Source organism: Hoplias malabaricus, chromosome 10 (assembly GCF_029633855.1).
Source record: "Hoplias malabaricus isolate fHopMal1 chromosome 10, fHopMal1.hap1, whole genome shotgun sequence".
In the NCBI taxonomy this organism is placed as follows: Eukaryota; Metazoa; Chordata; class Actinopteri; order Characiformes; family Erythrinidae; genus Hoplias; species Hoplias malabaricus.
This window is the reverse complement of record NC_089809.1, coordinates 36,583,681-36,598,680: the sequence shown is the minus strand read 5'-3', so window position 1 is coordinate 36,598,680 and position 15,000 is coordinate 36,583,681. Positions and strand designations below refer to the sequence as shown.

Sequence of the window (15,000 nt, the reverse complement as noted above, 5' to 3'; positions counted from 1 at the left end):
CAGCCGTGATCATTGTGGTGAAACCGAGAAGTCTCTTTAAAATGAGCTTGAATTGTGTGGCAGAAGTTTAAATGTGATGTGGGGAGCCATCCTGGAACATGTACATGTCCTGAAAATATTACATCAAGGTCAGTGTTGGTGTATTAATATTTTTAATTTTGACCGTAAGGTGACAGCGCACACTTTAATGACTATCACAGTCGGCTCTAATCGTTTGTAACGTTGCAGAATCAAGGCAGTTGCATCACCAGCTTCAAACCAATGCCCCTCTGAAGCGCTCTGATGGGAATGAGCAGGGATGTGTAACCTGAGCTAGAACTACAGCCTCCGCTCAGTCCCTGCCAGACACCATACGGGAAGCAGAGGTGACTTTGAGGAGGCTCATTAAAGCAGGACACACACAGAACAAAGTGACAAACAAAATGACACACAGTCCACGCAACATGCAGAAACTGTGCTTAGGGAAACAGGAGCAGGGGTGGACAATAGGAGGAAATAAAGGAGGGTGCACAGGTTTGTAGGTGATAAAACGTCTGAATTTTACAGGAGCGCCCAGTGAACGAGAGAAGCCTGGTGAATTATTGAAAGTGTAATAAAATGTCCTTGGGGGGGCAAAAAAAGAAAACATTACATTATTCTTCCTCCCTTTTCACGCCGGGGCTGTGATTACTGAGCCGGAAAAAAAAGTTCATACTCTCCGGCCGTTTTTCACCAGAGGAGAGAATCTTATCTCCAAATGGAGTTTTCCTTTTCTCTCCCTCCCTCTCTCTTTCTCTCTCGTTACTCCTGAGAGCTTTCATTTGACAGAAGGCCTTACCCTCCTCGTCCCCGCCATATTCACCGCCTCTCTCTCTATTCATAAGGCCCATTTGTTTTAAATAAGTCTGAAATCATTCAGGAGAGAAGCTGAAGGTTATTTCTCTCCGATTTGACTTCGTTAGGGCTCCCTGCCGAGCCGCGACAGCCCCGTTAATCCGCGTGTGATTGGCCCGCGTTGCGTTTCTTATTCTCTTTGCCATTGGCGGATGGAGCACCCTGACCGTGGGCGTGGCCGGCGGATGAGGCTAATCGAGGCAGCGACTGAGAGCGGCTCAGATTCATTTTTGCTCATAATTGTCACCGTCTGTATGGATTAGATGCTTTGTTGTGCATTCAGGTCTGGACCGTTTATGGATCGGGATCAATTATGTTGTGTGGCACGTGAATTCGCCTGCAGCGAAGTCTATTTCAGCATCATAACGAAACAGCGGGCCTTTAATCGCTCATCCTGTGCAAACAAATAGATATCGATGCTGCTTGTCAGCACATGTTTAACAGCCACAGGCCACTTTTCCCTGAAAATATCACATCACAGAGGCCACCTGTAAAGCAGAGAGCCACTTTGAACCTGCACATTTTGTGGTCACTTCTGAATTCTCTAAAACCGCACTGGCCAATGGATTATTCTATGAGGATATTATGCTGACATTAGCTTGGGAAAAAGACAAGAAAATTACACCAGATTCTTTTTTACATAGATATTCAGAATGAATCGGTCTAAGGAGGGAAATGTAGACACCTGGCAATGTGACAAATTCAGTTTAATGGGATTTTGAGCTTTACCCATGAGTTGCAGTCATGTGAATGTATTCATTTATTTATGTGTGGGCACCATATATGGGACTGACTCTGTTTTCAGAGCACAACACAAATGTAAACAAATGAGAAAGATTGGTAAATGTATCTCGTACACAGCTCCTCTCCCTGTGCTGGAGATTTAGAAGCGCAACATTTAAAAGTGCAGAAGCCCACCACTTCTCTATTAGCCATATTAACATTTTGTCATTAGGATCTAATGGAAAACTGTGAGCAGGTCAGACTCTAATGCATTTCTCTGATCTTGTGAATGAATGAGTGAGTTATACATGTGCAGATCACATACAAGTGTCAGTCATTTTGTTATTTCACTCATTTTTATTTTAGCGTGTAAGGTAGGGTGACCAGACGTCCTCTTTTACCCGGAGGGGTCCTCTTTTTTAGACTAAAAAAAAATGTCCAGGCGGAATTTCACAAACGTCCGGGATTTTACTTTTTCTAGAGCTTACATAGAACTTCGAGAAGTTTCGTTCACAAACTAGTCCCGCCCTCCCCTACTCCGATTAGTTCGCTTTAGTGAGAAGGGGGCGTGGTGAAGTAGCCTAAAACCTTCTGATTGGACGGTCTGACTGTAGAGCTACCGTTATTGGTCGATAACCTTCTCTGTAAACATTTAATTGGTCAGTCTGCACGTCAGTAGTCTTTGTTTACGTCAGGCAAAGCTCATGTACCTATGATGTACCTACCTGATGATGAAACAGCTCCACTGAATGCCATCCTACACCCTCTGTAGGGCACAGTGTAGGTCATAAAATCATGGTTTCTACACTCACACTGTGTCTTTAGTTGTCAAGATGCTATTGATCCTGGAGTGCCTTTCGACTGGAGAGTGATGTGTATCAGCTTGGAGTGAGAATCTTTTCAGGTTCATTTCAAAGATCCATTAACAACAGCTCAGCGTCATTTGGCTTTTTGAAGTGGGTAAACTCACGTATTGATTTACACTTTCTGTGTCTGATCTTTAAATCTGCACTTAACAAATAAATAAATAAGTACATGTGACATAGACAGCACTCTCTCTCTCTCTCTCTCTCTCTCTCTCTCTCTCTCTCTCTGGCTCTTTTATGGGCATTGTGGGTGCATTATGATATCAGGCCCCCTTCCTCCCACACGATTGATTTGTGAGTAATTAAAAATGTCTGTGCCTGGACGTGGGCCAGCTTCATGTTCTATTCATGCAGATTAATACATATTTGTCGGGGCCTGCGGGAGCAGACAGGCGGCAGTGTCTGCTATTAAACATTCATGAGAGCGCAGGACACAGAGGCACATTCTACTGGTATTTATGCGCCCATTCTCACTTCCTTATGCTATCGTAATGGATCACAAAATGGAGAAAATCACCGGCGAACAGGAACGCTTAAGTGACAGTGTAATTTGTTTCATGTAAATTAGAAAAAAAATATTGAGTTTGCTCTGGGATGACTGCAGTCCAGTCCAAACATGTGTGTGTTTCTGTATGGACCTTGTATGTGGGAGGTACACTGGTATTTATCATTGCATAGCACTTAACATTGATCCATGATCCATGTAAACATGGGAGTTATCGCTGCAGTGGTGAGGCTTCTGTTTCCTTGCTTTTGAGCAGCGAACACACACTATTACATTAAGTGTGGAGCAGTAAATGTGTAACAGTGAGCTTCCTTAGTTAGATACAGCGAGCTCTGGAGTAGTATTTTATAGACCAGCTGCAAAGTGTGAAATACAGTTGAGGATGAGCAGATAGGTCTAAAACAGGAGGGAGATTAAAGGAGAGACTGGAGCTGGTTCATAAAATGGAGGGTTCTCAGTCATTCAGAAGTGGTTTGGCTCAGGGCCGGAGTGAGACTCGTTTTCAGTCTAGGACTTAAATAAGAAAGGCGAGCCCACTCAAAGCTCTAACACACTCACACACTCCAATAAAGGGATTTCTGAAAAATGCTATCTGTCTGTTGTCTCTACGGTTTTCTGGTTTCCTTTAAATCACGTGAAAATTTCATGATGAATTTCACGACCAATAAAAATGCTCCAAAATGTTTATACAATGACTTCCATTGTTCCAAGTCCTTTTCCACTTCTTTTGGTATGTTACTATTTGGAGATACATGTTTTTCTTTAGACAGCAATGATGTGTTCATAAACTGAAATTTATTTCGTATGGTAGCCCAGAGTAACCAGGAATACCAGTCCATCAGGAATTCTCCCTATTACCCACTACAGCAATGGTTTGGCTTTAGATTATGATCTAACCCACACAAAAACATACCTTGGAAGTTAGGTGATTGTGCTGCTAGCCAAAGGTGAGAACGCCAGCAGCCTTTTCGCCCACTTGAAAACCGTATGTATGTGTAAACATTAAGAACCTACAGTGAGTGGGTAACATTTTCCTGGGCACAGAACAGAAAGGTTCGCATTTGCAGACTCCATCAAGGTTGAGTTTGTGAAGGAATATTGGTTGAGCTTCAATCATTTAAGTTTAAGAGGGCTTATAAAATGCATGATATTATTATTATTCATTCATTCATTCATTGTCTGTAACCCTTATCCAGTTCAGGGTCGCGGTGGGTCCAGAGCCTACCTGGAATCATTGGGCGCAAGGCAGGAATACACCCTGGAGGGGGCACCAATCTTTCACAGGGCAACACACACACACACACCTACGGACACTTTTAAGTCTCCAATCCACCTACCAATGTGTGTTTTTGGACTGTGGGAGGAAACTGGAGCACCCGGAGGAAACCCATGCAGACACAAGGAGAACACACCACACTCCTCACAGACAGTCACCCAGAGGAAACCCATGTGGACACAGGGAGAACACACCACACTCCTCACAGACAGTCACCCGGAGGAAACCCATGTGGACACAGGGAGAACACACCACACTCCTCACAGACAGTCACCCAGAGGAAACCCATGCGGACACAGGGAGAACACACCACACTCCTCACAGACAGTCACCCGGAGGAAACCCACGCAGACACAGAGAGAACACACCACACTCCTCACAGACAGTCACCCGGAGGAAACCCACGCAGACACGGGGAGAACACACCACACTCCTCACAGACAGTCACCCGGAGGAAACCCACGCGGACATAGGGAGAACACACCACACTCCTCACAGACAGTCACCCGGAGGAAACCCACGCCGACACAGGGAGAACACACCACACTCCTCACAGACAGTCACCCGGAGGAAACCCACGCCGACACAGGGAGAACACACCAAACTCCTCACAGACAGTCACCCGGAGCAGGAATTGAACCCTCAACCTCCAGGTCCCTGGAGCTGTGTGACTGCGACACCTACCTGCTGCGCCACCATGCCGCCCTATTATTATTATTTTGTTTTGATATAACACTACTGTCTGAATTATAGAAAATATCTTATTTTACATACATTTATTTGGCCTTGACACGCGTGTGTGTGTGTGTGTGTGTGTGTGTTACAGGAGGCTGGAGTAGCTGGGGGAACTGGGGGGAGTGCAGCAGTGAGTGTGGTGGTGGAGTTCAGACTCGTACCCGGGTGTGTAGCTCATCTCCAGATGAAGGATACCTGTGTGATGGAGTACTAGAGGAGGGACGTCCCTGTAACTCACAACCCTGTATTGGTGAGACGTGTGTGTGTGTGTGTGTGTGTGGTGTGTGTCTGTGAAAAGTCATTAAGAACATTTCATGTGCCTCTGTGTACTTAAAAGTATATAATAAAGGTTATATATATATATATATATATGAAACAGAGCTGCAATGCAGACTACAATAGTTCAAATTGTGTGTATCTTTGTACTGTTGGCACATGCTTACACTGTGATTACAGGGTTTTGGAACTCTGCTGTGAGTGAATAAGAAGTGTCTGAAGAGCAGGAAATGTTAGATGGATTAAAATGCAGGACGTACATCATTGGAACACAGATATAAGCTAAATCCAGCTTAAGCACCAAAGACTGTAATGAACTAGTTACATTTATTCCGTTATCTGTGCTCCAGTAAATATCATTATCTCAGTGTAGTAGGGTCTTTAAAAATAACAATCAAATTTGATTTACATTATTGAAAAAAATTGATTCAGGAAACTCAAATCCCAGTTGAGCAGTGGATTTCATTTCATTAATCAGCTTTTCTAAACCTTACTTAGTCTCACACAAACTCGAAGTGTGACTGATGTTTACAGTTTACAGGTACTAGACTGTCACTGTTGTGGTACTCCTCACTTCACTGAGGTGGTTCATTTCCCTGACCATGATTTCATAAATCAACAGAAAAATAAAGCGTAAATTTGTTCCATTTCATCTGATACATGTACTGTACGTGTCAGACATCATTGATGGGTCCCCTGATTATTTAAGTGGTTTGTAGATGATTGACACTGTTGGTCTAGATTTGATATTTTATTTTATTTTTCTATTTAAGATAAAAAAAAAAAAACACTGTGTGGATGATGAGTGAAGTGTCTATGACGTGGCAATTCATACCAGATTCTCAAGGCTTTAACTATATTGTTGCATTCTCCCTTTTAATAGAGATACTTTTTTCACAGAAACTCTGGTTTATGTTTTTTAGCTGTTGTTGGCCACAGTCACACTGTAAACATATGCCTGGCACTGCTCACACTGTAAGGAAAGGAAGAGGCTGGGGTCTCCTACTCACTCAGGGAGTGAGGCCAGTCGTGCTTTCACTTACAGCCTTTTCACTTACAACTTTAACATGGCTGAGGCATCATGGGAGATTAAACCTATGATCTCACAGTAAGGCCGCCAGCACTTTGTTCACTCAGGAGCCCCTGTCTATTTATTTGTCCTGAATAAAATCAATGTGATAGACTGTTACTACATAGACATTTGTTTTAGTCAGAAATGGCTAAATATTTTGGATGATCTAATTGAGCAACAACAAAAGCCATGTGTAATTCATGATTTCTTACTGGCAGCTCATTAAAAGAAAAACATTTCTGACTGCTTTGTCTTGCCAGGAGGCTGTCTGAGAGAGAGAGAGAGAGAGGAGAGAGTGAGAGAGAGAGAGAGAGAGAGAGAGAGAGAGAGAGAGAAAGAGAGAGAGAGAGAGAGAGAGAGAGAGAGTGAGAGAGAGAGGAGAGAGAGAGGGAGTGAGAGAGAGGGAGAGAGGAGAGAAAGAGAGAGAGAGGGAGTGAGAGAGAGTGAGAGAGGAGAGAAAGAGAGAGAGAGAGGAGAGAGAGAGAGAGAGAGAGGAGAGAGAGAGAGAGAGAGGAGAGAGAGAGAGGAGAGAGAGAGAGATTATATATATATATCAAAAACACAGATTTAAATTATTTAAAATGCTCTTTGTTTACATTTAGAAAAAGAAACAAATAAACTAGTATCTCACAATATATAAGATTAATGTGTTTAACGTATAAATGCAATAAAATATGAATACATTTAATGTACGATTTATCATTGCTCTCAACTTTTAGCTGCACACCATTGGTGTTAATGCTGAACTCACTCTTCATAGCAGCAAAGCACTAATGAGCACCGCTCCACATGTCTGTCCAATAGAAAGTCTTGTCTGGTATTTAACTCCACCCCCTCCCACAGCTAAAGGCCGACATGGCTCTCGAAGCCAGTCGCTGAGATCGGTGGACAGCCGCAAACGAGACGACGTGGACAAGGGTCGTGCTGGACAGCAGTCTTCTCAGACAGGTAAGAGAAACATGCATCAAACTCACCTGTAGCTTGGACACACACACACATATGAACTGAATACATTATTCCACTTTGTAAAATTCAGACAGCACCCTCTCATTTCTTTAACATCAGTAGACACTAAAAGATGTATTTTTTCAGGCTTTTCACCTGAGAACGGATGGCCATTATTATGGCTAAAAAAAAATAAAGGTTATGTACCGTAAAAGCTTTCCCCCCAGGCGTCACTTACTTTACGTTCCTCTTGAATTAAATGATAACATTCACACAAACAACTACCTACAAATATATTACCCTCCGTGTACATCTCTGTCTCATCTGTGTTTCAAATGGCTGAAGGTAGAACTCGGTTACGAGACAAATTAGTCAAATATATCGAGAAAAATGGCTTCTGTCAGAGTTAGCAGACTATCACAACAACACTGTGGGTCTGAAAGGACGTGTCACTTTCAAAAATTTAGTACTGGGAGATGGGAATAGACAAAAAAAGGGGAAAAATAATGAGTTTAAATCACTTGAAAGAATTAAGGGAGAAACAAGAAATGTATCCAAACTCTAAGTAGAATAAAGAATGAAAGCAGTTCTCAAAAGCAGTGGAAGCTGTAAATAAGTCAATGTGCAGAAAATATTGGGACAATTTACATGCTTCAAAATCATTCTTAACATATTTATTAAATCGGTGTTTTAATAAATTGTATTTATTAAATACTTACAGCATTATTAGGCTGAAAATGAAATAAATAATGGTGGTGGTCTCTGAGTTTTGCACAGTGTGGTGCATGATGGCACACATTCTGAAATACAGTCTTATTTTTTGACAAGCAACCTATTAGGCTTCCACATGATCACATGACCATGCGAGCGTGGGCGGAATGTGCATGTCGCTACGCCCTGGTCTTGTGGCGTTACGTGAATGCATGGAAATGTTTGCGTTCTGTGGCGTGTTCTGTGTTCTGCCGCGGCCTGCAGTGGGACATGAGATTGTGTATGAACACTGCAGGTAATTTCAGGAGTTGTTACACCAACATTTCTACTTCAGAACCCACACAAGGCTGATGGTGGGAGTGCTGTCAGAACTAGAATACTTATTTCACGTTTGAGGCTTTCCTTACAGTAGAGGTGTAATTAACCTATCCCTGCTCCTGTCACAGATGTCTTACGTAGCCCCCATTGCTAGGTTAGTTTACAGAACGCTGCCCAAAATCCCATTCAGCCTGAGAAACTGAGCTGGAATTGCAGTGTTGCTACACAATTTGGAGTTTTCAGTTCAAGTGCTATGCTGCTGACCTGGGTACAAGAGGTAGACTGTTGTTGTCCACTTTGCTGCAACATTTGAGGTACTGCAACACTGCTGTCCAAAGCCAGCACTCAACACTGGGCCATCTTAGGTCAGGCACAGAGCCTCACAACCTATTGGCCATGCTTTTAGAGCTACACCTGTGTCAGCAACGACCAGTAGAGATAGAATGTGTGTCTGGATTTGGACATATATATATAGTGTATGATGTTATCGCAGCTAAAAATTGAAATTAGGTGGTTTTAAAGTGCAGATTAATTAGCCTCCACACTAACATTAGCTTAATTATATGAGAATAAAGCCACGCCAATGTTTCCTAAAAGGAATTTCCAGTGAGGTTTAATGGGATATTGGCAACATCTTTGAAAGCAGGTCCAACCTGGCAAGGAAAGATGCCTCCATGTGTTCTGGTTGTTAATGTACTTCACTTTGGCCATGACACCCAAGGACATATCACTCCTGTGCATCAGAGACATAGTGAACCTAAAATATCAACTTTATACATTTATAAATTCATTTAAATATCTTCACTGTCCAAAGAAAAACATGGATCTCCAACTTTTTATCTTCAGGTGGACGTCAGAGTAAAAAGACGTGATTCCAAGTCATTTTGGAGCGTTTTTATTGGTCCATTCGTCATGAAATGTCCACAGCTGCTGTGTTCACATACGTATTTTATATTATAACGTGAATTTTGAAAGCTTCAACATTTGGAATTAAATATTTGAGAACCGTTCTCTGATAGTGTTGCAGTAACTTTAGTTTAGAATTTAGATGTGCCTTCCTTACTACTTCCCCTCTGACAGCCCGTCTCTTCCTGTCGGATAGCTGTGATACTCTAGTTGTCCTCACCAGGGTCCAGCATCCAATATCTCCTGCTCTCTCAGAAGCCCACAGTCCTGCTTTACCCGTTCACTCCTTTGCACATGATTACCATGATTTTCCGGCTTCTCCAGCTAGACTCTGTCAGACCTGCTGTTGTGGGCTAAAACCTGGTCGAAGAGATTTACATTATTTTAGCTTTGTTTTCAATGTTCTAACTCATTCTCAGAGTGGAATCTTATTTTTTTTCATTGCTTGAACATTGCATGTTAAGACACTGTGGATTGAAACAATTTAAGGGGAATTTATTAAACACGTAAGCTCTGAATCACAAATTTATGAAGCAATACAAAGCATTGATGGCAGTAATCGCAATGAGACACTTCAATTACTGTATTAAATGTTCATATGTTGATACAAGGACTATTAAAACAATCACCCCTAAGAAACACACCTTATATAATCAGCTTTGTAAGTCTTGAATGTCTGAATGTGTCTGTGAGCTCCGTATACCGTTAGAAAGCGCAGATTTGTGTGTCATGTTCATCATGAAAGACTCTAATGATATTCGTTATAATCAGAAATAAAGACGCTGCAAAGGAACAAGAAAGACGGCGTTTACTTTCAGTTTCGTTTTGACTCAAATGACGTCATTTCACGCTGTCTCTAAGCAGAAAACTATGAGTCATCAGCAAAAACATATTCCTATTATTGATTTATAGGTTTTCAAGGTTTTTGTAGGTTTCACATCAAATAACACTGCATTAGATCAACAAACACAAACTAAAAAGCTTAAATAATTCTTTATTGTGTATTTTTATCTTTAATAGCTATATACATAGGGTTCATAGGGCTACACTAATGCTCTTTCATTTATAAGACTGATATGAACATCATGTGCGCGTCAAAGGTGGAGGCTAAGTGTAGAACCTCATAAATCAGGGTGCAGTGAAGAAGGGACGACGAGGAAGATGCAGGTGCAAGGTGGAGTTTAATAAGATACACAATGACAAAACAAGACTATACTGAATAGACACTAAACAGAGGCAGAGGAGAACGTAGAAACTAACACGGGGCACTACGGCACTAACGGGGCACTAACACAGGGCACTAAGGCAGATTATAGACCGTTAACAAGACTGGGCTAGGAACACACCAACATCGAGATGAGCACATAAAGTGACCGACAAGACCTAGATAAAGGAGCAGGGCTTATACACATGCAGGAAAATGAGAGACACCTGTGAGCAACAGTGGTGTGACACAAACGGAGGAGACCAGTGGACAGATATTAAGATAAACACAAAGAAATTCGGTCTTAAAGGCTAAGCACCAGCTCTATGAAAGTGTCAAACAAATAAATACAGTGGAGTTTGAGTTCCTAACTTGTGTTTATTGATAGTCAGAAAACATGTTATTTCTTACTAATTCAAGGAATAAGGTTTAAAAGACCGTTATCATTTTAGAGGCGAATCTGAAGTGTGAGGCTTTTGTAAACATTTATTATTATGTATATTAATTGTTCTTAAGACCCCTTTTGTGAATCTAACCCCAGGGGAGACGCATGTGAGCAGTCACATGACAAAGAATGGGGTGTGGCAAGAGATCACATGCGGAGTCCCTAGCACATGGTTAGACATAAACACAGAGCCCATGGTGGAAAAAGCACCAGACCAGAGATGAATGACATGGACAGAGAGACAATAGCTTTGTTAAATAAACAAATAAACAAAATCCTTAGACAATAACCGCTGGAGAGAGGCGGAGGATGTGTTAAATGGCGACAGCAGAGTGTGCTGCACATCATTGGATTCAGGGTAATGTTCAGTGCTGAAAAATTCAACTTGCTTTTTAGAACTTTCTGGAATTTAGGTTTTTATTTGTTTGTTTGTTTGTTTATTTATGGATAACGCATATAGGTCCCTGCCTTATTAATACATTCTGTTACTTTTGAATGATGGCAGTGTTAACAACTGGAACAAGTGTCGACTCTTTTGTCTCAATACAGTCTCATAAATGTCTTGAGTGTTTGCGATTACTGGCATAAACTGCTCATAAATATTAAAGTATTGCTTCATAGATATTATTCAGTGAATGTGGATGTTCCACAGTCTTCTCCACACGCTTTCTTGTGGTCAATAAAAGGCAAAACCAGGACGCTAATAAAGAGTCATATTTGAAACCACACCATTCCTCTACCTGTGAATTTGACCGCTGCTCTGTGAAGGCTCCTGCTGTCTGACTCTCCTGCTGGGTAGCCCTTGTAAATCATCAGGTAGTCTAATTAATCCAACATATCCTCAATAGAAGCATTCACCTGGTTTGAAGGGTTGAATGTTGAGGATATGAAATCAAGCCTAGTACACGAGGCTGATTCCTGCATGCTAATTTTCCTTTGACTCCTTTTACCCTCACTCCCCTCCCCCACCCCCCTCACTCCCCTCACTCCCTGGCCCTGACCCTGCCTCAGTAGACTCTCCGTCGGGTGAGGAGTGGTCCCCATGGAGCGTGTGTTCGGTCACGTGTGGCGAAGGCTGGCAGAGTCGCACGCGCTTCTGCGTCTCCGTCTCGTACAGCACACAGTGCAGCGGCTCACTGCGCGAGCAGAGAGCCTGCAATAACACCGCCGTGTGTCCAGGTAAGCCCCGCCCACCTCAGGCCCCTCCAGCTCCCACTTCAACCCATCCCCGCCTCTCCCACAAAAGCACGGATACGCTTCGGCCACAAACGTGTTTCAGTCTGATGAGAAACTGCCCTGTGAACTCGACAAACTCGGCAAACTGGAAACAACAGCAGATCTCCAAACATCGGTGCCATGGCGATTGCGTCAGTTTTCACATTTCCAAAGAAATTCCAAATGTAACTCGGACTGGAGCTTCTTTGCAGCTTCTGTTGCAGTTTGTTCTGATCCAGTTTGCCATGGTCCGACTTCACCAAACTGTAAGAACGGTGTAAGAGTTTGACATTATTAAAAAACTTGTATTATAGGTTATTAATAAAGGGAAGGGGGTGAAGGAGACGCATCGTGTGAATAAACAGTGCTTTCTCCTCCATCAACATTCACAGTTGAAGTGGCCTTGAGCAAGGCACCTAACTCCCAACTTCTCCTTAGACACTGTGGTGTGTGTCTACTGCTCTGGGTGTGTGTATGATCACTTAAATAAATGTCAAGTCTTGATTTTTCTTCACTGCTCTGCAACGACAATAAAATTACAGTTCACTTTTTTGTGTTGCCATAAATTTTAGCTCAAAGTACTAGAGGCTTCCAAAGGACATTCCAAAGGAAGTACAGCTGCCTTTTAGACGACCTACATTTTTAATTTCATTCGCATAAGCTGTGTTTTATAATAAAAACTAGATGTGAACTCAATAATGCTCCATTTACCGTAGTCAAGGCAAAGAGAGGGACCAGGTGGAGTCGTGAAGAAGAGTCGACTCCCAAAAATGAATTCTTTGAGCTTCTCTCTTTTGCTTGTATCAGCTGTTTGACAATGATTCAAGAGTTTAAACTCTTGGAGTCGACTCAGTGCTGCAGCGCATTTGACATTAAAATGTTAATATTAAGGGCGGCACGGTGGTGCAGCAGGTTAGTGTCGCAGCCACACAGCTCCGGGAGGTTGTGAGTTCGAGTCCCGCTCCGGGTGACTGTCTGTGAGGAGTTGGTGTGTTCTCCCTGTGTCTGCATGGGTTTCCTCCGGGTGACTGTCTGTGAGGAGTGTGGTGTGTTCCCCCTGTGTCCGCGTGGGTTTCCTCCGGGTGACTGTCTGTGAGGAGTGTGGTGTGTTCTCCCTGTGTCTGCATGGGTTTCCTCCGGGTGACTGTCTGTGAGGAGTGTGGTGTGTTCTCCCTGTGTCTGCATGGGTTTCCTCCGGTTGACTGTCTGTGAGGAGTTGGTGTGTCCTCCCTGTGTCTGCATGGGTTTCCTCCGGGTGACTGTCTGTGAGGAGTTGGTGTGTTCTCCCTGTGTCTGCGTGGGTTTCCTCCGGGTGCTCCGGTTTCCTCCCACAGTCCAAAAACACATGTTGATAGGTGGATTGGCGACTCAAAAGTGTCCGTGAGCGTGTGAGTGAATGTGTGAGTGTGTGTTGCCCTGTGAAGGACTGGCGCCCCCTCCAGGGTGTATTCCCACCTTGCTCCCAATGATTCCAGGTAGGCTCTGGACACACCACGACCCTGAACTGGATAAGGGTTACAGATAATGAATGAATGTTAATGTTAAACAAATACAAAATGTATTTGAAGACATATATTTTTCTTATTTTTTTCTTCTTATTTAAGGGGGATGTCTACATTAGTGGAGAAATGCTGCTCTGGGGAATGGTATGTTTGAGGGTAAAGAACGATTGTACGTAGCTGTACATTTCTTCATTTTCCTACATCCTCAAAAATGCCACTTTTCTGCCGTGAGCAGAGAGAGAAAGTCTAGGCTGAGACACTTTCTTTACCCATTTACAGACACTGGGGCTCTGTAAACATCGTTTCGAGTGCAGCACAAAATCAGAAAGACTCTTTTAACCAATGTTTACTGATTTAGACCACTTTCAAAAAGCATGATTTTGTCCATTTCACTTGTCAGTTTCTCACTAGACTGAACGGCCGGTTTCTCAGTAAAGCATGTTCCACCATGCAACAGCAACAACAGAAAAACCTGTTTTTGTGGGCGGAGCCAGGATCAGTCCACCCCCCCTCCCCACACTTCCTCAGCACAAAATCTTCCCACACTCAGTCGCCAACTCACCACCCACCTGCTGCCCTTCCAAGGCCTGCTCTCCCTGGGTTTCCGCTACTCTCTGGAAGCCCAGCGCTGGAGAGCTGTGAAGAGATGGTAATGGGTTTAAGTAGAGCGTAGCAGGACAGCTACCCACAGTGCCAACCCTGTCCCAGTGCATGCTGGGAGGTGATTCCCTGTCTGCCCCACCCCCTTTACTCTATCACTTCTACTCTTTCTTCTTGTCTCTTTTTCTGTCTCTCTTCTCTATATTTTCCATGTTTTGAAAAACATTTTCTGTTCTTTTTCCTACTTTGTTTTTTTGCTTTCTTTTTTCTTACTTTCTGTCTTTCTTTTTTAACTCTCTCCTCTTTGTGCCTCTTACGCTCCCGACCCTTTCCTTACTGCCTCTTTCAGCCCTATTTTTCTCTTTCTCTCTGTTTTTCTTTTCTTTCCCTCTCTTCTTATTTTGTTCATTCTGCTTCTCTCTCTCTCTCTCTCTCTCTCACACACACACACACACACTCTCTCTACCTCTCTCTCACACTCTCTCACACACTCTCTCTCTCTCTCTCTCTCTACCCCGCTCTACCTCTCTCTCTCTCTCTACCCCGCTCTACCTCTCTCTCTCTCTCTACCCCGCTCTACCTCTCTCTCTCTCTCTCTCTCTCTCTACTCCTCTCTACCTCTCTCTCTCTCTCTCTACTCCTCTCTACCTCTCTCTCTCTCTACTCCTCTCTACCTCTCTCTCTCTCTCACTCTCTTTCTCTCTCTCTCTACTCCTCTCTACCTCTCTCTCTCTCTCACTCTCTTTCTCTCTCTCTCTACCCCGCTCTACCTCTCTCTCTCTCTCACTCTCTTTCTCTCTCTCTCTACTCCTCTCTACCTCTCTCTCT

The 15,000-nt window shown here is 43.1% G+C and overlaps 1 protein-coding gene across 4 annotated transcripts in view; it reads left to right on the top strand.

The window, feature by feature from the left end:
• Positions 1-15,000, top strand: part of adgrb1a (adhesion G protein-coupled receptor B1a) — a 156,501-nt gene that overhangs the window by 62,565 nt on the left and 78,936 nt on the right. For 3 of the 4 annotated variants that reach the window (XM_066682710.1, XM_066682709.1, XM_066682708.1), the window contains exons 3-5: positions 5,070-5,228; positions 7,170-7,274; positions 11,867-12,034. In XM_066682710.1, coding sequence (XP_066538807.1) covers positions 5,070-5,228; positions 7,170-7,274; positions 11,867-12,034 — 432 coding nt within the window. The remainder of the gene's footprint in view (positions 1-5,069; positions 5,229-7,169; positions 7,275-11,866; positions 12,035-15,000) is intronic. The other variant, XM_066682711.1, reaches the window with a different exon arrangement.